This window comes from Muntiacus reevesi, chromosome 20 (genome assembly GCF_963930625.1).
Source record: "Muntiacus reevesi chromosome 20, mMunRee1.1, whole genome shotgun sequence".
Lineage (NCBI taxonomy): Eukaryota > Metazoa > Chordata > Mammalia > Artiodactyla > Cervidae > Muntiacus > Muntiacus reevesi.
The window spans coordinates 18,620,252-18,645,937 of NC_089268.1; the positions used below are offsets into that span (position 1 = coordinate 18,620,252).

Here is a 25,686-nt window from a genome sequence, read left to right on the forward strand (position 1 = left end):
GGTCCAAACTGTGCCCTGACAGGTTCTGGTGGCCCCGCGGCCAACTCCCTGGCTATTGAGGAACTGTACTCTATGAGGAGGCAGTGAGGGCAACCCAGACACTTGCTGCTCCTCTCTGGACCTGGTTTCCTCACCTGCAAAAGGAAGGGCTGATCTATATGGTGGCTATGATGGCTTGCAGTTGTCATTTTCTTCTATTGACTGAATTATAGTTGGCTCTGGGTTTCAGGGTACATGTGGGATACAGGAGAGGAATGGGGGTTAAGGGGAGACTGGGAGATGGAAGAGCCACTGGGATAAAGGCCTGGGACTTCCAGGGGACCTGGAGCATGGAAACAGTCATCAGAGATTTATTGAGCAGTTACTAGGTCCCAGGGACCAGCCTAGGCTCCCAGGATGGAACAATGATCGAAACAAGCCTCTGTGCCTGCTCTAGTGGAACGCACACTGTGGCGGGCCTCCAAGACTAGGGGTGCAGTCAGGCCCAGGAGCAGGGCGGTGACCTCAGTGGGTCCCTGTGTGTGCCCCTTGCAGGTATTCTCCGTGGCACCCCCGTTTGAGGTGAATGGTCTCCCACGAGCTGTGCCCCTGAGCCTGCCCTACCAGGACTTCAAGAAGGATCTCTCCGATTACCGTGAACGGGCTCGACTGCTCAACAGGGTCCGGAGGGTGGGCTTCTCGCACATGCTACTCACACCCCCCCAGGTCCCACTGGCTCCTGTTCAGCCTCAAACAAATGGGAAGGAGGAAGAGGAGGAGGAGGAGGAGGAAGAGGAAGAAGAGGAGGAAGAGGAGGAGGAAGAAGAAGAAGAGGATGAGGAGGAGGAAGAGGAAGATGAGGAGGAGGAGGAAGAGGAGGAGGAGGAGGCAGTGGCCCTGGGGGAGGTTCTGGGACCACACAGTGGCTCCAGCAGTGAGGGCAGCGAGAGGAGCACAGACCGGAGCCAGGAGGGTGCGCCTTCCACACTGCTGGCCGATGATCAGAAAGAGTCCAGGGGCCGGGCCTCGATGGCTGACGGGGACCTGGAGCCTGAGGAGGGCTCCAAAACGCTGGTGCTCGTCTCCCCTGGTGACATGAAGAAGTCGCCCGTCACTGCCGACCTGGCCCCTGACCCTGACCTGGGCACTCTGGCCGCCCTCACCCCTCAGCAGGAGCGGCCCCAGCCCACTGGCAGCCAGCTGGATGTGTCGGAGCCAGGCACCCTGTCCTCTGTCCTCAAGTCCGAGCCCAAGCCCCCTGGGCCTGTGGCAGGGCAGGGGACGGGAGCGGTGGCCATCGGGGCAGGGGGAGTGGCAGTCACCTCCTCACCCTTCACCAAAGTCGAGAGGACCTTTGTGCACATTGCGGAGAAAACTCACCTCAATGTCATGTCTTCCGGTGGACAAGCCTCCCGGTCTGAGGAGCTCAGCTCTGGGGGCGAGCTGGGCCTGGAGGTGCCCTCTGATGGGAGGGTGGCGGAGGAAGGGGCCGCTGCACACCTGGAGAATGGCATTGCCCTGTCAGGGCTGGAGAGCTGTGTCGTGTCAGCACCCCCGGGGAGTGGCCCCTTGGAGGTGACCACAGACTCACTGCCCAACGGCCCAGCCCTGGCTGATGGGCCCGCCCCCGTGTCCCTGCTGGAGCCAGGCCCTGAGAAACTGGCCACCATCTCTCCTAGTCGCCACGCTGTGCCAGGCCCTCGCCCCAGGAGCCGAATCCCTGTCCTGCTGTCCGAGGAGGACACGGGCTCGGAGCCCTCTGGCTCGCTGTCGGCCAAAGAGCGATGGGGCAAGAGGGCCCGACCACAGCAAGACCTGGCGCGGCTGGTGATGGAAAAGAGGCAGGGCCGCCTGCTACTGCGCCTGGCCTCTGGGGCCTCATCTTCCTCCAGCGAGGAGCAACGCCGCGCCTCTGAGACTCTCTCAGGCACAGGCTCCGAGGAGGACACGCCTGCCTCCGAGCCTGCGGTGCCCAGGAAAGCCGGGCAGGGAGCTGCCACCCGGAGCCGGATCCCCCGCCCCATTAGCGTCCGCATGCCCACGCCTGCCACAGCCCAGCAGCCCCCTGACAGACCCCAAGGTGCGGCCCCAGCATCTGACACAGCCATCACCAGCAGGTGAGAAACCGCTGCCATTCCGGTGCGGGGCGGGGGGGGGGGGGGGGGGGCGCATGGCAGAGGGTGACCACAGAAGGCTTCCTCCAGGGGAGGCTTCCCTGGAGGCAAGGGATACTGATAATCTAGCCACACCTCCCCAACCCAATCTCTCCTCTGACCCGGGTCCCAGCCCTGGCACTGGGCTCAAGGGAGTGTCTGGAGGGATGTCAAGGAGGCAGGCTTGGGAAAGGCTGATGGGGGATAGTGGGGTCCACATTCAGTCTCTGGTGTGTCACGGGGCATTTGAAGCTCAAAGATAACGGCTAGAATAGTTGGGATATATTAATATATTAATTATTATATATTAATATATATAATATAATAATTAATAATTAATATATTAATATAAGCATGAGTATATAATGCAGTAGAATGTAAAGATGAAACAGAGATATCAGAGAAAGCATGCAGCCAGCTCTTTTGGTAGCGGCCCGGGCGGTGGGGGGGAGGGGGGAGGGTGGCCCTTAGAGGCCCCGTCCTCCAGGACGGGGCACCACGCCTCAGTTTGTTTGCCTCGGTTTGATCGTCTGTGCCAAGTTCTCATCCTCAGGCTCATCCACCTCTGAGGATGGCACGATTCGTGCTCAGTGCCCAGGGAGATTCTGAAACTGTATCTCCTTTTGTTTCTTTGCCCTCCCCTCGCATCTTCCGCAGGCTCCAGCTGCAGAAGCCCCCAGGGACGGCCATTGCTGCTGACCTCCGTCCCAAACAGCCCTCCGGCCGAGGCCCGGGCCCCGGGCGAGCCCCAGCCGGCACAAGGCCCCCAGCCCCGCGCAGTCCCGGCCTCCCCGCCTCCGCGCACCATCCCAGCGCGTCCCCGCGGAGCCGGTCCTTGTCCCGAAAAGAGAGCCCCTCCCCTTCGCACCAGGCCCGGCCCGGGCCCGCCCCACCCCGGGGCGCCCCGCAGGCCCGGGCGCAGCCTGAAGGCACCCCCTCCCCTTTGGGGGGCTCCAAGAAAGGACCCAGAGGGAAAGTCCAGACTCAGCGCGCAGCAACCAAAGGCCGGGCGGGGGTCGCGGAGAGCCGGGCGGGGGCCAGATAATGATGCGCGCGGCTCTCTGAGGCCCCCCACCCTCACCCCGGCCCCCCACCCGCAGCCGGCCACACTGAAACAGCTCCCAGCACAGCCTTAGGCGCCTGACGCGCGCCACCCGTGCACCCAGCTTCCCGCCTGCACCCGCGAGGACGCGCGCCAGCACACGCAGCGACCACCCGCCGGCCCTACCGATCGATCGGGGGAACCGGCCTGGGGGAGCGCCCGCCTCCCCATCCTTCCCCTTCTCCGCCTCTCCTCCTGCTGCCCTTCAGGTGGGGCAGGCTCACCCTCCGCCCCGGGGAAGGCTCAGCGACTTTTCACCAAGGACTCCACTAATGGGGACCCCTGCTCACCCACCAGGCCTCTGCTGTTCCCCATGCTCCCCTAGGGAACTCTGCTTACACATCCTGTGGCATCTTTCCCTCCAACTGACCCTCTTCCAGCCAAAGTCCGCCCCCCCCCCCAAACCTGTCGCCCTTTTCGGAAAGGCAGCCTCAAATTCCAGAAATGGAGGCTTCAGCCTCCCACTATGGGCTAATCCCACCATCCCCTGGGAGCTCAGGTGGTTGGAAAGACCTCTTCTCCGCTGCCAGACTGGAGTTGGGGAGGTGAGACCTGGGAGCCATTGGTCTACTCAGGTGTGAGGGGGCAGGTCTGACCTGCCGCAGAGTCAGCACCGTCCTTGCCACCCTTGTGGAAAGCAGTGGGCAGGTGATGGGAGAAGGGTGCTCCCTCGCACCTCTAGGGTACAACGATCCCCTTTCCCTAAGTTTGCGTGGGAACCATCAAGTGTGCGGGGGCTGCTTTCCTGGGCAAGTGTTTCCCAGTGGGAAGTTGGGGGGGGCTTTAAAAAACATTTCACCCCTTCCCTTGGTCCCCTGATCTAGTGCTCAGGACCCCTCACCATCAGGAATTCCTTTTTGCCATCTAACCTCAATCTTGCCTACTGCAGTTTCAGCCAACTTCTCTCTCTCCTGAATTCAGTGGGGGTGGAGAATGGTTATCATCTTCTCTGCACTGGCCCTTGGGAGATTCAGGGACCCAGTCCTGGCTGCATCACCCTCCCTGTCCTGCTGGCCCTGGAGAGTGGGCTGGATCAGACCATCATCTCCCCCAGCGGGAGAGATAGCAGAAATAGGCAGACAGACAGACAGACAGCTGGCCCCTGCACTCGAGGCAGAAAGGCCCTTCTCACTTCCGGATTGTATGTTTCTATGATGGGTCCAGCCCCAGTGCCCACCACCTTCAACTCACCCTTCAGCCTGTCCCCTCTTGTCCAGCCCATGCAGCTGAGCAGTCCCTGCTGAGGGCGAGGCCTGTGCTGCTCCATGAATGGATACGGGGCCTCCTCCTGGGTCTGGCTCCTGCATAGCTCATCCCCACTCATCATCAGCCTCAACTGCCTACATCTGGGCCAAGGGGCTGCAGAGGGGATAGCCAACCCTGCCCATTTGGGACAGGCCCCTGTGGTCCTCCTCCATCCTCGGCACCCCAGCTTCTGTCCCCTGGTATGGCCCCTCTGTTCTTCCCTGGGTCACAGAAAGCAGAGCAAGACAGCCCGGGGAAGAGGAGTAAAGGCCTCAGCCTGCCCTAGTGGTCTGGCAGCATCCAGCCGCCATCACTTAGAAGGATGCCCGTGAGGAAATCGGCCCTGAGAGAAGCCTGGTGGCACCAGTTGAAGCCCCTGATGGAGAGTCGGCAGGCTTGGGCAGCTGCTTCTATGCCAAGGTGGTGGCTTCTCTGCAGACCAGCCCAGGGGACGACTCCAGGGTGGATGGCCTTCAAGGTTCACTCTTCACTGACGCAGAAGCTCCCAGAACACTCAGGAAACCTCTCCGGACAGAGCCCTCTTTGTCAACCCGAGACCCATCCCAAGGCCTCTACTGCCCTCTGGGTCCAGCAGAGGGGGTGGAGGAGGGGCCACTCCTTCCCACCTAGAGCTTCTTCGAATGACAATCAGCTCGTGCCAGGTGGGGACCAGTGCATGACCCCTGGTGCCCAGGTCCTGGGCTTGCTCCTTGCCACCAACCGAACCATGAATGTAGGGCCCCCCAGCCTCACCCCTGCCCCAGGACCAACAACACCCTGGTTTGGTGTTGGGAGGAAAAAGGGGGCAGCCTGAGAGAGCCCCAAACCCATCCCACACTCTAGCTTCACCCAGCACTCGAGCTGGGCAGAGACGCAAGACCCTGTCTGCCCTTGGGATTCCGGACCTCCCTAGGGCTCCCAACTGACCTCAGGCCTCTGCGTCATTGAATGTCACTGAGGTGGGGGAGGAGAGGAGGGGGCAAGTGTGTGGGGGGCTAAGGGACTGACTCTGCTCCTCCCCCCCGCCTCGGAAGGGTCTAGGGCAGAGGAAAACACACCTTCCAGTGCCCACCTCCCACTGCAGTCTCCTCCCCCTTGGGCACCCGTTCCTGCCCACCAAGCCCTCCCAGTCCTGAGCCCCTTTCTCTATAAAAGAGTGTCACACCACCACCACCAGACCCTCCAGCATTTCCCCGTCGCCACAGCCTGTGTCACTGGCTCAGATGCAGGTCTACTCACCCCAGAACATGCCTCCCCTCCCCAGCCGCACTGTGCACGAAGAGGGTGTAGGTGAGGAGCCGTGCCCCCAGTATGTGGGCTGCCCCCTTCCCAGCTCCTTGCAGGGGCCTGGCTTGCTCAGTCTTCTCAGTTGGGGTGGGGTCAGGGGGAATCAGCCCTGGTGAGCATGGGGTGAGGGGCAGGGAGTTGCCCTTCCCCTCCCTGGGGAAGCCACTGAAGAATGTTTACATGCCAAACAGAATGTAACACCCTCCCCCACCCCTCCTAGTCACTGCATGGCCTCTGCCCACCTTGCACCTGTCCATCCCCACCCCAGCACCCTGGAAGCCGCTGTCATGATTAGATCGGGTCTCGGAAGGGAAGTAGCCATCACACCATTAAAAAGCCTGTGGACCTTTCTTTCTGTTAGCCTGGACTCTTTTTCCTTTGGGGGATAGGGCAAAGCCCAGGCCTTGGGGCTGGGAGTAGGCAGGGGGGAGAGAACAGGCTGGTGGGAATGTGAGGAGGGACTGTCCTGGAGGTTGGTTGTCTACAGAAGAGGACATGGAAGCTCAGGGTGCGTACAGGTAACTTGTGCAGGGTCACGTGGGTGGAAGGGGATGGCCCTGCTGTCTCTGATAGCAAAGCTAGGGCTCTCTCTGCTCCCCTGGCTCCAAGAGACTTTTAAGTCTAGCTTTGTGCAGAGAGGGAGGGGGGAAGAATTTTCATTGCCCCCAATTTAACAGACAAAAGCACAAGTGTTACAGAAAGTGTACAGAAAGTATAGCAGCTTATAGGCAAGGAAGAATAATGGTCATTATTCTAGCAAAATCTATGAATCACAAATGAACAAAACCTCTGACCCAGCATCTCCACTCCTAGAAATGTATCTTATGGATATACCTGTAAACTCGCAAAATTATATGTCCTAAGTGATCCACGGCAGCATCCTTTGAGCTCCACAAAGCCTCATCTGCAATTCCAAAAGCCAGAAAGTTCTGAAAACTAGGAGACAGACATCCCATTAGATCAGCATCAACTCATTTGGTATCAAAACCTGACAAGACCATTTATAGTCTATTAATTCCACTTATCATACATATTTTCAGTGAAGTATTAACATGTTTGATTATGGGATGCTGCCTTAGGTCCTATTGGGATGTTTTCTAATATATGGACTATACACTGAGTTGCTTTTCTAACTCTAAATGTATTCTGAATTCTAAAAGATTTTCAATTGTTTGGATCAGAGACTGTAAACCTGTAACAGCAAGCACTGAGAAACAATCTAGATGTCCATTTAATGGGGTCCTGTTAGTAGAGCATGTGATGTCGTGGGTGCTGTGAAGCTCTGCTATGGAGGAGATGGCTTTTTGTATCTAGTAAAAGGACTGTGTGTGTAATGTCCACCTATTTAGAGGAGTTAGAGGCCTCTGGTTGCTATGGGAGGCCAGGGTGGTGGGGGGAGGGAGGCTGCAGTGCAGTGTACTTGCTATACTTTCTGCATTTTGGACCCTAGGTTCAGTATGTGTGAATCTTTCACCTAGACAATACATAAACAACTTCTGTCCCAGGGCAGACTCCCAGCACTGCCTGGGATCCAAGGGAAAAGGACCCAGGCTTTGATGTCCTGCTTTCCCTCCGAGGAGACCACCCCACCACAGCTCTGACATCCCAGAGCCTGTGTAACCATCTCCTGTTTCTCCTTTCTTTTGACACGATGCAAGGGAGCACTAGGGCCTGATTCACTAGCTTTCAGTGCGACCCCCACATGCTTTTACCTTCCTTCTTGTTCAAAAATGTCAAAAGCAGGTCATGTTTGTAATGAACAGGCAAGTGCTAAAAGCATGTAAAATAAAACACAAAAGCCTCCCATCCACAAATGTGACCATCTGGAGGCAATCCTTGTGAACCCCTTGGTGTGTTACCATCTCAGACCTTCTAGGTTTATAATAATAGCACTCTTTCCATATATATTTCATATAAATAGAGGCGCATATTATACCTACTATTCTGAAACATGATTTTTATACCCAACAACATCTTAAAAAAAGATCTTCCTTGTTTTTAGTGTATCATAGAGTTGTACAACCAGTCATCACAATCAAAGTTAGAATATTTCCATCAGCCCCAGAAAGAAACTCCATACTTACCAGAAATTACTCCCATTTCTCCCCAACCCCTCAAGCCCAACACAACCACTAGTCTATTTTCTGTGTCTGTATCATTTGCCTATTTTGGACATTTCATATCATTGGAATCGCACTATATGTGGCTCTTTGTGACTGCCCTCGTTACACAGCACGTTTCCAAGATTCACCCATGTTTAGATCTTATCAGTACTTCATTCCTTTTTAAGGCTGAATGATATTCTGTTGTATGGATAGATCACATTTTGTTTATCCATTCATGGACTGATAGACTTTGGGTTGCTTCTACCTTTTGGATACTATGATTATTTCCTTAATATTTATTTATTTATGTCAGGTCTTAGTTGTAACACATAGGATCTTTAAGCTGTGGCATACGAACTCTTAGTTGCATGTTGTGGGATCTTAGCTGTGGCATATGGAATCTAGTTCTCTGACCAGGGATTGAACTTGGACTCCCTTCGTTGGGAACACGGAGTCTTAGCCATTGGACCACCAGGGAAGTCCCTGATAAAGGGTTTTAAACAGAGACATTACCCTGTTGGATCTGTGTTTTAAAATGCTCATTCCAGTGGGTGTGGGGGCGGGGGTTGAGAGGGGTGAGACTGGAGCCGGTGCAGGGGGCTTGTATCACTTGTTTTAACCCTCCTGCCAGACTGCATGTTCAGAGGGCAGGGACTATGGCAGAGGCATCTTTCTACCTTACAAAATGCAGAAGTTGCATTAGAGACTCAACAGCTCTTGTTAATACTACTATCACCTCCCGTCATCACCACCAAATCACTCCCAAGTCTACTAGCACCACCAGTAACACACACCACATCAACAATTTAGCTCTTTTCCCAGAGTTATCTCAGGGAGTCCAGCCTAGTGCAGACTGGAACATCTCCAGCTCAGCAGTTTGGGTTAAAGACTGGGGCCAGAGTCAGGGGTCCAGGTCTTCTCTCTGCTGCTGAGTCACTGGGTGACCCCAGCCAGAGGTGTTCTCAGCCTCCCAAATCATTTTTCTTATCTATTCAAAGTGGGGGCTAGATTAAATGAGAGATTTTCAAAATATATATATATATATTTTTAGCTTAGGCCCTTGAGAAGCTTATTTGCTTAGAAATTTGGAGCCCTTGGAATATGATGTGACAATCTCCCAGCTTTGTCAACCTGGTAGAATCAGATGAGAATGAGTCTAACATTGCTGGCTTTCACTGTGCTTTCGTGGCAGGGGCCATGAATGAGAACTGAGTGGGGAGATCAGAAAAATTCTGAGAGACCCTGAGTGAAAAAATGGAAGGGTGATGGGTCTAGGATCCCCAGGACAGCCAGGCTGGCTGGTGCGGTTTCAGGTGTGTCTCTGGCTGGGACATACACTCCAGGTAGGAGTATAGGAAGGCCTCGTGTTCCCTTCCTGTGTACGGGAAGGGTTCTCAGCCGGAAGAACCCTTCACCTGGTTAGGACCTAGATCTCGGTTTTGAATCCCGAGCTGCCGGCCAGGCTGTGGCTACAAATAGACACAGATGAACTAAGGCTTCATAGGACAAAGGGCATCCAGGGAGAGCTGGCACCATGCTCTAGGGGACATCTCCTTATAGGGACCCTTGGAAGCGCTACTGACCAAGGGACTAGGGCCTCATCTCCCACACACCCAGCTACCCCCTGGCAGCTCATGGTTACCCCACTTGGTCCTTGAGCACCAATATGTGAGTCCCAGAGCCACAATGTCAGTGACTTCTGAGTGGATGGCAGCCTCTCCCCGACTCCCCATCCTCCCCTGGGGAACTAAGCCAGATAGGCAGGGATCCCTGGAGACCTGGGTGGCCTGGGAGGGCCCCATCCTGGGCCAGCCCATGAGGGCTGGATTCTGACTGAAGGCTCTCTGCTCATCAGTCTGTCTCTCCCGCCTCCAGAGTCCAAGGGTTCAAGTGGTGGGTGCTTTGAGCTGTGCTAGGCATTATAGAGGGAGTCCGCGCAGGAGAAGGTCGGTGGATAAGCAGTATGGGATTCGAGGAGCTGCTAGACAAGGTGGGCGGCTTTGGGCCCTTCCAGCTGCGGAATGTGGCTCTGCTGGCCCTGCCCCGGGTGCTGCTACCCATGCACTTCCTCCTGCCCATCTTCCTGGCTGCTGTGCCGGCCCACCGTTGTGCCCTGCCTGGAGCCCCTGACAACTTCAGTAACCAGGATGCGTGGCTGGAGGCCCACCTGCCCCGGGAGCCTGACGGCAGGCTCAGCTCTTGCCTCCGCTTCACCCATCTGCAGGCCCTCCCCAACAGCACGTTGTGGGAAGGAGGGCAGAACCCTGGGGAGCAACCAGAGGGTGAGCCCTCCACAGTGCCCTGTCCTCAGGGCTGGGAGTACAACCACTCGGAATTCTCCTCCACCATTGCAACTGAGGTACCCGAGCTGGGAGGTTGGGGGACATGTGAGTGGATCGGTCTGCTATTGCCTTGGATGATTACCATGTGGGCATTAGATACATTACTTTACCTTTGAGAGTCTCCGTTTACCAACCTGTAGATGGGGTCTATAACTTTAAAGCACTGAGCTTAGTTCCTGGCTTGTGGTAAAGGCCTTTTGTGAGAGCTGCTATTACCACTTGGGAGGTGATTAGGGCAAGGGAGGGGCAAGTCGCCTCAGGGAGCTGGGGCAGAGATTTGAGAAGGGTTTTTCTGTTGTAAGAGGTGGAAGAACAATAGAGGACTCCTTCTCTCCCTTCTTTTTTCCAGGCCCCAGGTCTAGGATTTATATAATTCATCTGGAGGATGGAGGAGGAGGTGGGGGACAGTCTGTCTGGGAAGGAGCAGAACTCTTGTCGTCATAGTCAAGGCCTTCCATGGGAAAAAACTGAGGCTGCAGGACTGGGGTGGGGGGCAAAGTTTTCCACCCCCCAAGCTGGAGGGAATAGTTGGGGACTTCTTATCTTACATGGAGGTGCCAGGATGGCACAGTTGACCTCAGAAAGCCCCAGGGTCTGGGAGAAGAGGGAGTGGTACCAGCTGGAAGGGGCCTTTGCCCATAGGAGGCCCCTCCCTGCCTGTTCCTGCAGTGGGACCTTGTGTGTGAGCAGAAAGGCCTAAACAAAGCCACTTCCACCTTCTTCTTCGCCGGTGTGCTGGTGGGGGCCGTGGTCTACGGATACCTGTCTGACAGGTGGGGTGAGGTAGAGGGGGCCGATACGGAGTGGGGTGGGGACCCCTCTTCCACTAACAGTGGTATGGGACTTCCCGTCCACAGGGTGCTGACCCTGCGTGACCCCTGTGCAGGTTTGGGCGGCGCCGCCTGCTACTGGTGGCCTACGTGAGCTCCCTGGTGCTGAGCCTGGCGTCTGCAGCCTCGGTCAGCTACATCATGTTTGCCATCACTCGCACCCTCACTGGCATGGCTCTGGCTGGCTTCACCATCATTGTGATGCCACTGGGTAAGGCACGCAAAGAATGGGTAGGACCTAGAGGACTGGAAGGGAGCAGCGGTCAAAGGTGAGACTGAGCCCATCTGGCCCTTGCTAACTGTCTTCCTGCCTCTAACCCCTGCCCTGGCCCAGAACTGGAGTGGCTGGACGTGAGACACCGGACCGTGGCAGGTGTCCTGAGCAGCACCTTCTGGACAGGGGGTGTGATGCTGTTGGCACTGATCGGCTACCTGATACGGGATTGGCGATGGCTTCTACTGACTGTCACCCTGCCTTGTGCCCCAGGCATCCTTACCCTCTGGTGAGACTTGTGGGCAGCTGGGGAGTGGGAGATACAGAAGCCAGAGACAAAATGAATCACTTCCCAGGTGTCTCAGAGGTAAAGAATCCGCCTGCCAATGCAGGAGATGTGGGTTTGATCTCTGGGTCAGGAAGATTCCCTGGAGGAGGAAATGGCAACCCACTACAGTATTCTTGCCTGGAGAATCCCATGTACAGAGGAGCCTAGTGGGCTACAGTCCATGGGGTTGCAAAGAGTCGGACATGGCTGAGCAACTGAGCACACACGCAAGGACGAGATTTGAAAGAGAAACTGAGAGATGATGAGAAACAGTCAGTGACCAAGAGAAAGAGAGACAAACATCAGTATAAAGAGGATGGCATCAGGCATGTGAAGCAGAGAAAGAGAGAACAAAATATAGACAGAGATGGAATGCCAGAGACAGAACCTCTGAGAGACAGTGAGAGACCAGGGCTGAAAGGCAGATTCAGAGGCACAGACAGAGTGACAGGAGAGATGGGGATGGAGAGACAGAGCTAAGCACAAACAGGTTGGTGCCCTGGAGGAGTGGGGGGTGCGGGCAAAGCCAGCACAGGAGTCCAAACAGGAGGGTGAGAGGCTGGGTGAGATGGACATTTCACTGCCTCCCCCAGATGAACTGGTTTTGGATGATCCCTCTGGGTATGTCTGTGTGTCTGTCTCTTTCATCCTATACCCTCCTGGTCATCTGTGGGAGAAGTGATAACTAGTGCTGGGAGCTGAGGTTTTGGGAGTGAGACCAATACAGTTGAGCAGAGCAGGGAATCTCAGGCTGTGGGGTACCTAGGCCTGGGCAAAGAAGAGTGGGCAGAGGTGGCTTTGAAATTGGGCCTTAACGGATGAATAATTCATTAGATGAGGAGGGTTTGGGAAGGGAACATGTTCCAGGCTGAGGGTACTGTGTGGGGAAGAGTCTGGAGGCTGACAAGTGTGCCCAGGAAGGAGATGTGGCTTAGGACGGTGACTCTGACTGAAGGGCCTCCTCCTGTCCCCCAGGTGGGTGCCTGAATCTGCCCGCTGGCTTCTGACCCAGGGCCGTGTGGAAGAGGCCCACAGGTACCTGCTCCACTGTGCCAGGCTCAATGGACAGCCTGCGGGTGAGGACAGCCTGAGCCGGGAGGTGAGAGTGAATGCATGATGTGCATGTGTGCAAGTACATGTTTGTGTGTGAGTGTGGGGGTCAGCAGGTTGTGTCAAGGGTGCCCTTCCTGGGGTCCACACTGTGCAAGAAAAGCTCCTGGACCCCAGTAGAATGTCCCAAACTCTTCAGGATGTCCTGAAGGGCCTGGTGGGCCACACCCTTTGCTCAGGGCCCACCCTACTCAGCTCCCACCAGCATCCCCTCCCCCTCTACTGCAGAAGAGAAGGATGGGGATCCAGGGAGAACAAGGCACCTTGCTCAGGCCTTACAGCCGATTCCGGCATCACAAACCCTCCTCCTCCCCCACCAGGCCCTGAACAAAGTGGCTGCCACGGAGCGGATGGTCCGAAGACCCTCGTATTTAGACCTGTTCCGGACACCACGGCTGCGATACATCTCACTGTGCTGCATGGTGGTGTGGTGAGGAGGGAACCTGACCTGGGCCAGGCGGGGTGGGGGAGGGGCGGGCTCCAGCTGGTGCTGAGTGTGACAGGACACGGGACAGGTGAAACTAACTGAGGATGAAGGGAGGGTCAGTTTCTGGGGGGACTGGACTCTGGAAGGTCAGGATGGAGCCGGCGTCAGAGATACGCGGGGGCAAACGCAAGCTCTGCCGCTTCCTTGGACAGGTAGATCACTTAGCACCTTGAGCCTCAGTGCCTCTGTTGTACGACCGGACGCCATTAGTTCCTATCTCACGGGGTTGTTGTGAAGATTAGGTCAGGCCGTTTGGGCCACCGGCATGTGCTGCACACTCAGAAGGGATTACGGAGACTGGGAAGGTCATGGGCAGTGGGCTCCGAAGGTGGGGGAGATGGTACCTCTAAAAGGCCTAAGGCTCCTGAGAGGACAATGGGGCCCGAAGGAGGGCCCCTGAGCGGCATCGCGACCCCCTCAGGTTTGGAGTGAACTTCTCTTACTACGGGGTGAGCCTGGACGTGTCGGGACTGGGCCTGAACGTGTACCTGACGCAGCTGGTGTTCGGGGCCGTGGAGCTGCCCTCCAAGCTGCTGGTCTATCTGTCGGTGCGCCACGCAGGACGCCGCCTCACGATGGCTGGAACGCTGCTTGGCGCCGCGCTCGCTTTGGGCTTCAGGCTACTGGTGTCCCCCGGTGAGCCCCGCCCCCTGGCCGAGAACCCGCCCCATCCCATCCCGGAAGCCCCGACTCAAGGCCAGTTAAGTCCCGCCCTCTCCCGAGACTGCACCTCCTAGCCTGGAGAACCTCGGTTATCCGGCAAGGCCTGCTCACTGCCTGAACCCCTTTCCCTCCAGAGATGAAGTCCTGGAGCACCGTCCTGGCGGTGATGGGGAAAGCTTTTTCTGAAGCTGCCTTTACCACTGCCTACCTGTTCACGTCGGAGTTGTACCCTACCGTGCTCAGGTGAGGGGTCCCAGGCAAGCCACCTGGAGGGAGGGCTTGTTAGTCACATCTCTTACTAATATCCTAGACACGTATACCGTACCCCGGTCGCTGTCATCCATCCCTTACAGAACTAATCTGAGCCGTCTGCGTTTGCCTAAATCTGGGAAGAAGTGGGGCATTTAATCTTTACTAAGTGACCCTGAGCAAAGTCAGACAACTTCTCTGGGGCTCCTTTAAAAGAAAACAGTTGCAAAAGGCCCCATCTGTCCAACTCATCCCATCCTACTCACCACAGCCCAAGCAGAGCTGCCCTTGGGGGGTTGTCTCTGGACATAAGGCTCTTTCAGGTAGCTACTGACAGGTGGAGAGGAGATGGGCAGACAGCTGGGCATGTTGAGAAAGCCCTCTGTCTCCTCTAGCACGGCAGAGTCTGTTCCAGCTGCTGACCTCCTCCTTTCACACCACCCTCTCCCCATCCTCTTTCTAATGACTTCTTTTTTTCCCTTCTGCAGTACCTGACTGGTACTATCAGAACGGGGGCCCATCCTCCTGTGCGTGCTCACTTGGGGGCCCCCGGGCTTGGGAGTGAGTGGGAAGACCACCTAAAAGAAGCCCCAGTTTTCTTAGCTGTCAGGGGAGAAGGGGGCACCAGGGCCTGCCAGCCCAGAAGGGGAGCCCCGTGAGACATGACTGCAAGTAATTTCAAGTACCAGCCCTCTCCTCTGCCCTCTCTCTGAACAGACAGACGGGGATGGGGCTGACTGCACTGGTGGGCCGGCTAGGGGGGTCTTTGGCCCCACTGGCAGCCTTGCTGGACGGACTATGGCTGTCACTGCCCAAGCTCGCTTATGGGGGGATCGCCCTGCTGGCTGCCTGCACTGCCCTCCTGCTACCAGAGACAAAGCAGGCACAGTTGCCAGAGACCATCCAAGATGTGGAGAGGAAGAGGTGTGTGCACAGGACTGTGTCTGTGTGAGCACGTGCATGTGGGTATGGGTGTCCAGGTACCTGACATCTTAGATAAGATTCAGAGCGGGAGCCATGTCAGCGCATGTGTATTCGGTCATGTATGCGAGCGTGCATGGGAGCATGACCTGAGGTGTGTATAAAAGTGTCCATGAGTCCATACCTGTGTGTGTGTCCGGGAAGAAGAGGATGTGTACACACACTCAGGTACGCCTACATGTCAGGGATGTGTCAGGCATGTGTGGGAGTCACTTGTGGGAGTGCATGTGTTTGCATGTCAAGAGCTGGGGGAAGCCCTAGGCCAGCCCTCAGGGGCAGGCTGGGGTGGTTGGCTGAGAGGCTAAAGCCCACCATTGCTCATGACTCCTTCCTCCCCAGTGCCCCATCCAGTCTTCAGGAGGAAGAGATGCCCATGAAGCAGGTCCAGGACTGAGTGGTATCAAGGGCAGGCCCTCTACAGAAGTTCTGCAGCAGGGGCTGAGAGAACAGAAGGGCAGACCCTGGAACTGGGGCGGGGGCAGCGAACCCCCTGCCTGGGGCTGCAGTTGCTCTCTCTGTTCTCATCCAGCCTGACTATTTGGCCTCTAGTAACACAGCAGCTTCTCAGAATGCAGTGGGCTGCTGGAGAAGTCTGGCACCCCTCTCATGGCTGGGAGGATTTCATAAATAAAGGTGCCCCTGGAGCTGTGGGATAAGCCCTGGATGAGAAGCCACTGAGTCTGGCCCTGGGTTCTGGTCACAGTGATCTCTGGGTGACCTTGGGCTTGTGACTTTCCCTCTCTGGGTCTTTCTGGTCATCTCTCAAATGGATAATGAAGCCTCTTAGCAGACCTCACCACATATCTATCTCCTCTCATGCTCAAATGAGATGCTAAGGTGCTTCTTCTAGAAATGGTGCTAGACAAATAACTGTCCTGTGATACTTCTGGTACCAGTAGGGCTGTTGGGCATGCTGTCCACTGTGTGGGGCTGGGCCTGCCCAGTGTCAGAGCCAGGGAACCAGGAGAACAGAGCTCTTTGTTCCTGAGGCTGACTTTGCTACCTCCTAGGCACTCTGCAGGTTAATGCACCCCCTCACCCCTACACTCCCCACCCTGCAACCCACTGTCTAGGCCTCCTCTCTAAAGAAGAATTGAAGGCATGGGAGCCAACGTTTTATTGGAGAAGCAAAAATAAACACAAGTTTTATGAGTACCTTGAAGTTACAGAACTTTCTGGGTCAAGGGATTGGAAAGACCAAGAGGCACCCTTCAAGTGAGGTGGGCCTGTGTCCCCTGACCAGATAGGAATGGGAGAGGGAGGAGTTGGCAGAGAAAGTGTAGACTCTGGTTTACCATGGAGCCTAGGCCCAGGCCGCCAGATTCCCACCTTCTCCCACTCTCATGGGACTAGAAAATTCTGTAGCTTCCATGGAGGGGTTGATGGAAGACCCGGGTTAGTGTGACCTCTCCTGTGAGTATTTCATTTAGATTTTATCTCCACGGGGTCATAGATGTAGCAGCCCACATCACCAATGTTCACACCTGAAGGAGAGAACCCCATCACCAAGGGCCTTGGGGTTGGGGGTCGATGGGCTGAAGGCTGCAGGGAACTGGGAGGGGCCTGCAGTGTGTTTGATCACAGGGGAAGTTGTCCACACAGACCCACATGCCATACTTCAGGCCCAGCGTCTGGGCTGGGGCTGCCCACCTTTGGGGCCAAACAGGTAGCCATAGCAGGGAATGTGGCAGTAGGGGGCGCCGTCATGCTGGGACACAGAGAGAAAGAGAGACGTCTCAGCTTGGCTCTTTTCCAGCCTCCCTTCCAGCATAGTCACCCACCCCTGCCCTGCTCACCTCAGCGTGACTCCCAGCAGTCAGGGTCTTCCGGCACCGCTGGCACCTCAGGCAGGGTCGGTGCCAATTTCTGCCCAAAGACATCACCGTCTCAGCTGGTAGAGGAGAGGTGGCAGTTCCAGGGACAGAGCAGGGAGACCCACTTGCCTGGCACCACCTCCCTCCGTTAGCCTTCTGTTGTCACTTACCAAAATAGACGGGTTCCTCACAGCCCGGGCACAATGAGGTCTCCCCAGTGAATGTCTTCATGTGGGGAGGGCCTTTAAGAGGAAGAGGCCCCCAGCTAGGGCTAAGATGGGAGCCAGGCCTAATCAGGGCCCATCAGCCCTGGCTTGTATATGGCACTGTCCTCTTCCAAAAGCCAGGCTCATCCCACAGCCTTCCAACCACATGGACATGAGCCTGCTTTACTCAGGCAGAGCTGAGTCCCCTCTGACTCCATCTCCTGCCCCATCCTTGTCTGCAGGAGGGACCACCTGCTTCCTTCTCATCCTCCCAGGGGCTCAGGTGCCCACCAGTCCAACTCTGTCAGCAACCCAATCCTCAGGAAACCTGAGCTGATACAGGAGCTGGCCAGGGCAGGGGTGTCAGGTGTTGGGGAGCACAGTGTCACTGTCCACTCAGGGGATGAAGGAACAGGGAGGGAGAGAAATGAAAGAATGTGAGGGGCTGGCCCATCTCAGTGACCCCTCACACTCGGTTATTCCTTCCATGGCCCTGACCTGGGAGAGGCCTGAGTTCTAGGCCAGCTTTGCCTCTGATTAGCTGTGTGACTGCACAAGTTCACTTGCCCTTTACAGACCACAGTTTCCTCACCTGTAAAGTGGGGGTGATAATGCCATCTGCCCAATTTACCTCTTACTCAGCAGCTGACATGAGGAAATATCAGAAAAGGAGCCAAGGAGAAGACTTTGCTATGAACAAGGTTGTAGGCATGTGAAGCGGAAGCGGAGGACTAGGTGGGGGTACTGCCACCTGGTCCCACCTCCTGTTCCATTCTGGGGAAGGGTCAGGAGGAGTTCCTTGTCTGGGGCCCAATCTCACTTACTTTTCTTGCCCTGAGGGAGGCCAGTCCTGGGCCTGGGGGGGCTGAAGCTGCTGGGGCTAAGGTGAGTGGTGCTGGCAGGTGTGGGAATAGGAGGTTTGTAGAGGTAGGAGCCCACACCACCAATGTTCACCCCTGCAGAGAGAAGAGGGGAGGTCAGGCTTGAGTCTCCAGCTCCCAGCCACACAGAGGGTTCTGCTATCCCCTGGCCCTTTCCAGACAGGTACTTACCTCTGGGTCCAAAGAGAGCCCCATAGCATGGTTTGTGGCAATATGGCCTTCCGTTGTGCTAGGTACAAGCAGAGGGAAGAGGACCGCTTAGGGCCCAACAGGGCCTCTCCTGTGCCCCACAGGCTTTTCCCCAAGACAGGCTGCCAGGTGCGACTGTCTACTGGCCTGGGCTGGAGGGAATGGGAGGAGTGAGGGGCGAGCTGGCATGCCAGAATTGCCACAGTGGCCAGAGAAAAAGGGAAAGAGCAGGTCAGGAAGCACAGCTGTTTCCCAACCCTACCCCACAAGGCACGGATCTCTCAGCACAATTCAGGCTCCCCAAATCCTGGCTCGTATGGTGCCTATTGGGTAGGTGATCTTGGGAGTTGAATGCTGAGGCTGCCTTTGGTGGGCAGATGGTGCTGAAACGAGGGGGGTGGGGGGGGCTGGTATCTCAGGGATGGTGACAGACACTGAGCTGTGCGCCCTAGCTAGGCCTCACCTCTGCATGCCCTCCTGGGGACAGGACGCTGTGGCAGTGCTCACATTTCAGGCAGAATGGGTGCCAGTTCTTGCCCAGGGAGCTCACTTTCTCTGCTGCGGAGGACAAGGTGGAATCGTGCAGAGGGGAGCCAGGCCAAGCAGAAGGCGCCCTCCTTTCCCCTCTTCTTCCCGCCCACCCTGGCTCCTAGAGGCGAGGGGGAGTGTCTCCGGGAGGCCAGCTCCATCCCGCCCGAGTGCCCTGCACCCCACAGGTGGAAAGAGGGTCCGGAACTAGTTGCCAGCTCCTTGCGTCCTCAGGGAACCCAGTAGTTCTCAGTTGCCCCGTCTTCTCCCCTTTCTCCACCCAGGCCTCACCAAAGAAAACGGGTTGCTGACAACGCGGGCAGGTCCAGCTCATGGCTCCGCTCTGAGCTGCAAGTGCCGCGGTACAGTGTAGAGGCAAGTCAGCGGGGGCCCAGTTCCCGCCCCCTCTGCTGGCCCCGCCCACGGCTTGGCCCTGAGCCTCTTAGGGCGGGATCTGCTGCTGCTTGGTTCCAACTGGTCGACAGAAATTTAGACCCACTCCAACTGGGGAACGCAGACAACTTTTACTTCCAACAACTGTCTCGGACCAGTGGACAGGAGAGAAGGCCCTGAAGCTAGACTGGGAGGGGACGGACTAATGAGGACGCCTGGAAAGGTGGCACTAGTTTCTGGCTTGGTAAAGAGGGGAAAACTGTTCACAGTGTAGACGCCAGGAAAACACTATTATTTCCCCGAAGTGAGGAGGTAGGCATTCTTTGAAATGGTTTAATTTCGCCTCATCAGTAGCAGATGGTTAAGAACGGAATCCGGAGCTCATCTCTGTTGAGCAAATTACTCAACTTAACTTTCCTTCAGGCAAATTACTTAACTTTCCTCTGCCTCCATTCTTTTTTTTTTTTTTAATTGGAAGATAATTGCTTTACAAAATTGTGTTAGTTGCTGCCATAAATCACCATGAATCAGCCGTAGGTACACATAGGCCCCCTCCCTCTTGAACCTCCCCCAACTACCTCCCACCCCATCCCACACCTCTGAGCTATCACAGAGCACCGGGTTTGAATCCCTGCCTCATACAGCAAATTTCCACTGGCTATCTAATTTTACATATGGTAATGTAAATGTTTCAGTGCTACTCTTTAAATTTGTAAAAATACAGAATGGTTCTCCAATTTGCTGTCATCCTTGCACAGGGGCCATACTAATCTCTGTATGGTTCCAATTTTAGTGTATGTGCTGCCAAAGTGAGCACCTGCCTCCATTCTTATCTGTACAATGAGTAGTGAAATAAATTTCTCCCTCATAGGATTGTGGTGAAAATTACATAAGTTAATACGTGCAAAGTGCTCAAACAGCACCTGGTACCTAAATGCTATAAAGTGATAACTATTATTATGATAGATCCCATAATGAATTCAAAACTTAGTCTGGAAGCCCCAAAACATGGTCAAAACATGGCTTGCTCAGAAAATTATAATGCTTATTAAATTTACAAGTATACTTCAAACAACAATTACATATTCCTAATTTACTTTAAGATGTTTTAGTATTTGTTAAAAGTAGTCCAGCAATGCTTCAAAGGACAGTTCAAAGAAATATAAACCCACAAAATGAGAGAAAGTATTTGCAAACATATATCTGATAAGGATCTTGTAATCAGAAATAAAGGACTTTTATGACCTAACAATAAAAAGACAACCCAATTAAAAACTGGGAAAACTGGGAAAAGAATTTGAATAGACATTTTTCCAAAGAAGATATACAAAGGTTAACAACACATGAAATGATGCTCTACATCGTTTGTCATTAGGGAAATGAAAATCAGTACCACAAGGAGATACTTTTTTATACCTACTAAATGGCTATCATAAAAAAAAGTGTTAGTGAGGATGTGGCAAAACTGGACCCCTCATATAATGTTGATGGGAATGTAAAATGTGTAGCCCTTTGAAAAATAGTCGGGCAATTCTTCAAAAAGTTAAACTCAGAGTTATCATCAGTTCAGTTCAGTCGCTCGGTTGTGTCCGACTCTTTGTGACCCCATGAATTGCAGCACACCAGGCCTCCCTGTCCATCACCAACTTCTGTACTCAAACTCATGTCCATTGAGTTGGTGATGCCATCCAGCCATCTCATCCTCTGTCGTCCCCTTCTCCTCCTGCCCCCCATCCCTCCCAGCATCAGGGTCTTTTCCAATGAGTCAACTCTTCGCATGAGGTGGCCAAAGTATTGGAGTTTCAGTTTCAGCATCAGTCCTTCCAATGAACACTCAGGACTTATCTCCTTTAGGATGGACTGGATGGATCTCCTTGCAGTCCAAGAATTTGAATCTCCCCAGTCCAAGGGACTCTCAAGAGTCTTCTCCAACACCACAGTTCAAAAGCATCAATTTTTTGGCGCTCAGCTTTCTTCACAGTCCAACTCTCACATCCATACATGACCACTGGAAAAACCATAGCCTTGACTAGACAGATCTTTGTTGGCAAAGTAATGTCTCTGCTTTTTAATATGCTATCTAGGTTGCTCGTAACTTTTATGACCCAGCAATTGCAGCCCTAGGTGCAACTGACTACACAAACACAAAAAGCATTTGTCCACACAAAAACTTGAACATGAATATTCATAGTACTGCTGTTCACAATAGCCAAAAGGTAGAAAAACCCAAAGTCAATCAACTGATAAATGGATAAACAAAACACACTCTATGATAGACTATTCTTTGGCCATAAAAGAAATGAAGTACTACCTAGCAATCCCACTCCTGCATACACACCGAGGAAACCAGATCTGAAAAAGACACGTGTATCCCAATGTTCATCGCAGTACTGTTTATAATAGCCAGGACATGGAAGCAACCTAGATGCCCATCAGCAGATGAATGGATAAGGAAGCTGTGGTACATATACACTATGGAATATTACTCAGCCATTAAAAAGAATTCATTTGAATCAGTTCTAATGAGATGGATGAAACTGGAGCCCATTATACACAGTGAAGTAAGCCAGAAAGACAAAGACCAATACAGTATACTAATGCATATATATGGAATTTAAAAAGATGGTAACAATAACCCTATATGCAAAACAGAAAAAGAGACATAAATGTACAGAACAAACTTTTAGACTCTGTGGGAGAAGGTGAGGGTGGGATGTTCTGAGAGAATAGCATTGAAACAAGTATACTATCAAGGGTGAAACAGATCACCAGCCCAGGTTGGATGCATGAGACAAGTGCTCAGGGCTGGTGCACTGGGAAGACCCAGAGGGAAGAGATGGAGAGGGAGGCGGGAGGGGGGATCGGGATGGGGAACACATGTAAATCCATGGCTGATTCATGTCAATGTATGGCAAAAACCACTACAATATTGTAAAGTAATTAGCCTCCAACTAATAAAAATAAATGGGGGGGGGGGGAAAGCCAGACCCCCCCCCCCAAAAAGAAAGAAATGAAGTACTGATTCAAGCTACAACATGAGTGAACCATAAAAACATTGTTAAGAAGCTGGACACATAACACCATGTATTATATGATTTCATTTATATGAAACATCCAGAATAGGAAAATCCATAAAGACAGAAAGTAGATTAGTTGTTCCCAGGGGTTTAGGGGACGGATAGTTGGAAGTATCTACTAGTGAGGACCAGGTCTCCTTATGGGGAAATGAAAATGATCTGGCATTAGACAGTGGTGATATCTTGTGAATATACTAAAGATCATAGGTTTGTACACTTTAAAAGGGTGACATTTATGGTATGTGGATAATGTCTTAATAATAATGCCTGAAGGGAACTACTTAAAAAAAAAAAAAGTCAGTTCAGCAAATGAGGGGCAGAAGAGAGATCACTTTGCACTAGGGCCCCAGCTGAGGAGACAGTCCCCTGATGAAATATCATTTAGAGTTTTGGGAAGTAAATGCCTCTGTTTTGTCAGGTCAGTTCAGAAAAGGCTGAAGGGGGCATGTGTGCTAAACCCATCACTGGGCTGCAACTGCCCTACTGGGGGAAAAGGAGTCCTATTTGTGTCTTAGGAGTTGGAGAATGTCTCTTAACTTCAGTCCCTTCATCTGGGCAATGGGGATATGACTGGTGTCTGAATTTCTATTCAACACTCCTGTTTCCTCATTTGTCTCTGTATTTTCTGCTTCTAACAACACTTGTTTTATCCTCCCTAGTGACTTCTAAAGGTAGAAGGCTTACACATTGTGAAATAAACTTTTCTATGCTTTCTCATCATTTCTTGTTTGGGGGAATATTCAAGATCCTTAGTTATGTAATTGTTTCTTGAAAGGATTCTTCAATAAACTTGAAAAATTACTCTCCACTGATATTTTACTGTCATGTTTCTGCCTCTTTCACGTGTTTCTTCTTCAAAAAGGCAGTTTGAGGTTCACTACCTTTTGCCACTCTATGGCTCTCTGAAGAAAGTCCCACATTAAGAGTTTGGGAGGACTTCATTGCTTTATTCCTGGAGATGCTGCCTCCGTAAGGAAGGCTAACTTCATCAGTCCAAGGATCTGTCCTCAGAATTTCCAGGGCACATCAAATAATCCTTTTCTAAGGTTCCCTACCTCTTTCTGCGTTGGGTCACCTTGTGCCCATACCTCAGCCTCCTGGTTGGGTTCTCTTTACCCTGGCATCCAGTATAGGGCTCCACACAGAGAAACAAGCATTGAACTGTAAATACCATGCTGCTTTCATACAACTTGCAAGCAGTCAGTGGGCAGGTCCTTTACTGCTCCCCATCTTCTGTGGCCTTCCTATATTGAATGGCCACAACAAACATACTACGCCTCACCTTTTCTATTTCAGTGCTTATGAAAGACTAGCCAAGTCTAGTCTTCCAAATATTTTTAAATACTCCTTTCCAAGTATTTGCCATCCATGTACAGGTACAGCAAATCACAGTATTCCACTCTTCTTCCTTGCCTGGCTTCCATTATTCTGACTCTAACCCAAGAGTCTTTGTAAAGAATATTAACAGGGAAAAATAACATCTCTTGTAAGAATGCATTTGCAGTTACTGACAGTGGTTGTTTTGAATACTTTGTGTGACTAAAGCCTCTGAAATATTTTAACAAATACCACAAATAAGTCCAGTTGAGTGTATTACCTACTCAACTGAGAGGGTATAGTTTGTATCATCTAAGAGGCAGGCCCCTCTTCTATCAAGATGACTATTCCCCTAATTGCCCCCTGCTTTTTCCTGCACATTCCTGTTATAGTATCTGTAATGTTGTGTTACACTTGTTTACTTTTCTAACTTTCTTCAGTTGACAGGTTGAGACTTATTTATGAGTGTATTTATAGTACCAAGTTTAGTGGGGGTGCTCAGCAAATAATAGTTATTATTACTAGTACACTACTACTAGGAAAGTGAAAAGGCTGGCTTAAAACTCAATGTTTAAAAAACAAAGATCATGGCATCTGGTCCCATCACTTCAAGGCATAGATGGGGAAACAATGCAAACAGTGACAGACTATTTTCTTGGGCTCCAAAATCACTGTGGACGGTGACTGCCGCCACAAAATTAAAAGACACTTGCTCCTTGGAAGAAAAGCTATGACCAACCTAGACAGCATATTAAAAAGCAGAGACATTACTTTGCCGACAAAGGTCCATACAGTCAAAGCTATGGTTTTTCCAGTAGTCATGTATGGATGTGAGAATTGGACCACAAAGGCGGCTGAGTGCTGAAGAACTGATGCTTTTGAACTGTGGCACTGGATAAAACTCTTGAGAGTGTCTTGGACTGCAAGGCGCTCAAACCAGTCAATCCTAAAGGAAATCAACCTTGCATATTCATTGGAAGGACTGATGCTGAAGCTGAAACTCTAGTACTTTGGCCACCTGATGGGAAGAGCTGACTCACTGGAAAAGACCTTGATGCTGGGAAAGATTGAAGGCAAGAGAAGGGGACAACAGAGGATGAGATGATTGGATGGCATCACCAACTTAATGGAACATGAGTTTGAGCAAACTCCGGGCAATAGTTTGCTCTATTTCCCGGAAGGACAGGGAAGCCTGGCATGCTGCAGTCCATGGGATCACAGAGTCGGACACGACTAAGCAACTGAACTACTACTACTACTACTATTAAAGTTGCCCGTTAACAGTTCGTGTCGTATTGTTAGGTATATATATGTTTTATAATTGTTTTCTCAATTAATTGACCCTTTTATTGTTGTTAGGTGAAGAAACAAGCTTTTCAACTCTAAGTGAGTGGTAAATGGAGATAATGACCTCCAACACCTAGTGGACTGTCACAGGGAAGAGGTGTTACTACTACTGAGTCTACTACTGAAACCCCTGAATAGAAGTCATAGGGAAGCAGATTTGGATTCAGTCCAAGAAAAGAACCTGCTAATAGAGTCAAGCATGGAGTGGCTGCTTCAGATAGTAGTGAGCTTCCTGTCTTTGGATATTACAAGTAATGCTGGAGAACAAACCAACTGTTCATCAGTGTTACAGAAAGAATCCAAGCATCACATACAGACATCTTTAAGGTTTCTTCACAATTTGATGATATATGATTTTGTGATTCAATTCTCCAAGAGGGTTTGAAATTTGTTAGCAAGGGAGCATTGCTAAAATAGTGGCAGCTAACACCTATGGAATGCCAATCACAGGCACTGTACTTGTTATTTCTGATCCAACAATGTGATGAGGGATTTCAATGTTACATTACCAACTATAAAGAAAAGGAAAGTGGCTTGGAGAGGTTAAGAAATGTGTTCAACATTATACATTATAGACCTTCAAGCATTCTGACTCTTGAGTTCATACTTTTCCTACCTGATGCTCCTAAGTATGGTTTCTGCTAAGCTATCCATGTGTTTCAGTCTGAAAGGATACTACACTTGTCTGCACAGCATCTCTGACCTGAAGATAAGAGGGCCTATCCAGGTAACTAATGGGTTGAGATACAAGAGGCAGGGAAATGTCATTAAAACTTTTCCATGGCTTCTTAGCACCTTCAAGATAAAGTATTGTTTTAATTAATGTATTTTTGGCAGTATTGGGTCTTTGTTGCTATGC

At 52.4% G+C, this 25,686-nt stretch overlaps 3 protein-coding genes and 1 non-coding gene across 6 annotated transcripts in view; 2 read left to right on the forward strand and 2 right to left on the reverse strand.

The window, feature by feature from the left end:
• TTBK1 (tau tubulin kinase 1) overlaps positions 1 to 3,177 on the forward strand; it is a 35,435-nt gene extending 32,258 nt beyond the window's left edge. The window contains exons 13-14 of the mRNA XM_065912460.1: positions 535 to 2,096; positions 2,790 to 3,177. Coding sequence (XP_065768532.1) covers positions 535 to 2,096; positions 2,790 to 3,177 — 1,950 coding nt within the window. The remainder of the gene's footprint in view (positions 1 to 534; positions 2,097 to 2,789) is intronic.
• A 6,632-nt stretch (positions 3,178 to 9,809) lies between these two features.
• Positions 9,810 to 15,546, forward strand: SLC22A7 (solute carrier family 22 member 7). The gene is made up of 10 exons (XM_065912364.1): positions 9,810 to 10,230; positions 10,883 to 10,986; positions 11,100 to 11,254; positions 11,378 to 11,546; positions 12,561 to 12,684; positions 13,016 to 13,125; positions 13,604 to 13,818; positions 13,980 to 14,088; positions 14,812 to 15,018; positions 15,415 to 15,546. The coding sequence occupies exons 1-10, from the start codon at positions 9,835 to 9,837 to the stop codon at positions 15,467 to 15,469; spliced, it is 1,644 nt and encodes a 547-aa protein (XP_065768436.1). The 5' UTR covers positions 9,810 to 9,834; the 3' UTR covers positions 15,470 to 15,546.
• A 677-nt stretch (positions 15,547 to 16,223) lies between these two features.
• CRIP3 (cysteine rich protein 3) lies at positions 16,224 to 19,088 on the reverse strand. 3 transcript variants are annotated; one of them, XM_065912366.1, is made up of 8 exons: positions 18,985 to 19,088; positions 18,629 to 18,723; positions 18,148 to 18,205; positions 17,920 to 18,051; positions 17,060 to 17,131; positions 16,872 to 16,966; positions 16,726 to 16,783; positions 16,224 to 16,559 (listed from the first exon to the last, which is right to left on the reverse strand). In XM_065912366.1, exons 1-8 carry the CDS (start codon positions 19,025 to 19,027, stop codon positions 16,498 to 16,500), a joined length of 615 nt encoding a protein of 204 aa, XP_065768438.1. In that variant the 5' UTR covers positions 19,028 to 19,088; the 3' UTR covers positions 16,224 to 16,497. The 3 variants fall into 3 exon arrangements, with proteins under 3 accessions (XP_065768438.1, XP_065768439.1, XP_065768440.1); XM_065912367.1 differs by lacking the exons at positions 17,920 to 18,051; positions 18,148 to 18,205 and having other exon boundaries at positions 17,060 to 17,160; positions 18,985 to 19,018; XM_065912368.1 differs by lacking the exons at positions 18,148 to 18,205; positions 18,629 to 18,723; positions 18,985 to 19,088 and having other exon boundaries at positions 17,060 to 17,160; positions 17,920 to 17,996.
• Positions 19,089 to 19,800: 712 nt separating this feature from the next.
• On the reverse strand, positions 19,801 to 19,903 carry LOC136151997 (U6 spliceosomal RNA). The gene has a single exon (XR_010660158.1). It is a non-coding gene; the product is annotated as a U6 spliceosomal RNA (small nuclear RNA).
• Between the last annotated feature and the right edge of the window lie 5,783 nt (positions 19,904 to 25,686).

Bases quoted from the DNA above. Each gene is read 5' to 3' on its own strand.
- CRIP3 (XM_065912366.1), bottom strand. From the start codon at position 19,027: ATGAGCTGGACCTGCCCGCGTTGTCAGCAACCCGTTTTCTTTG. The intron at 18,052-18,147 runs GTAAGTACCTGT...TTCTCTCTGCAG, and splicing joins GGCTCTCTTTGGACCCAGAG to GGGTGAACATTGGTGGTGTG. The intron at 16,967-17,059 runs GTAAGTGACAAC...CTCCTCTACCAG, and splicing joins TGAGGAACCCGTCTATTTTG to CTGAGACGGTGATGTCTTTG.
- SLC22A7 (XM_065912364.1), top strand. From the start codon at position 9,835: ATGGGATTCGAGGAGCTGCTAGACAAGGTGGGCGGCTTTGGGCCCTTC. The intron at 10,987-11,099 runs GTGGGGTGAGGT...ACCCCTGTGCAG, and splicing joins TACGGATACCTGTCTGACAG to GTTTGGGCGGCGCCGCCTGC. The intron at 14,089-14,811 runs GTGAGGGGTCCC...CTCTCTGAACAG, and splicing joins TTGTACCCTACCGTGCTCAG to ACAGACGGGGATGGGGCTGA.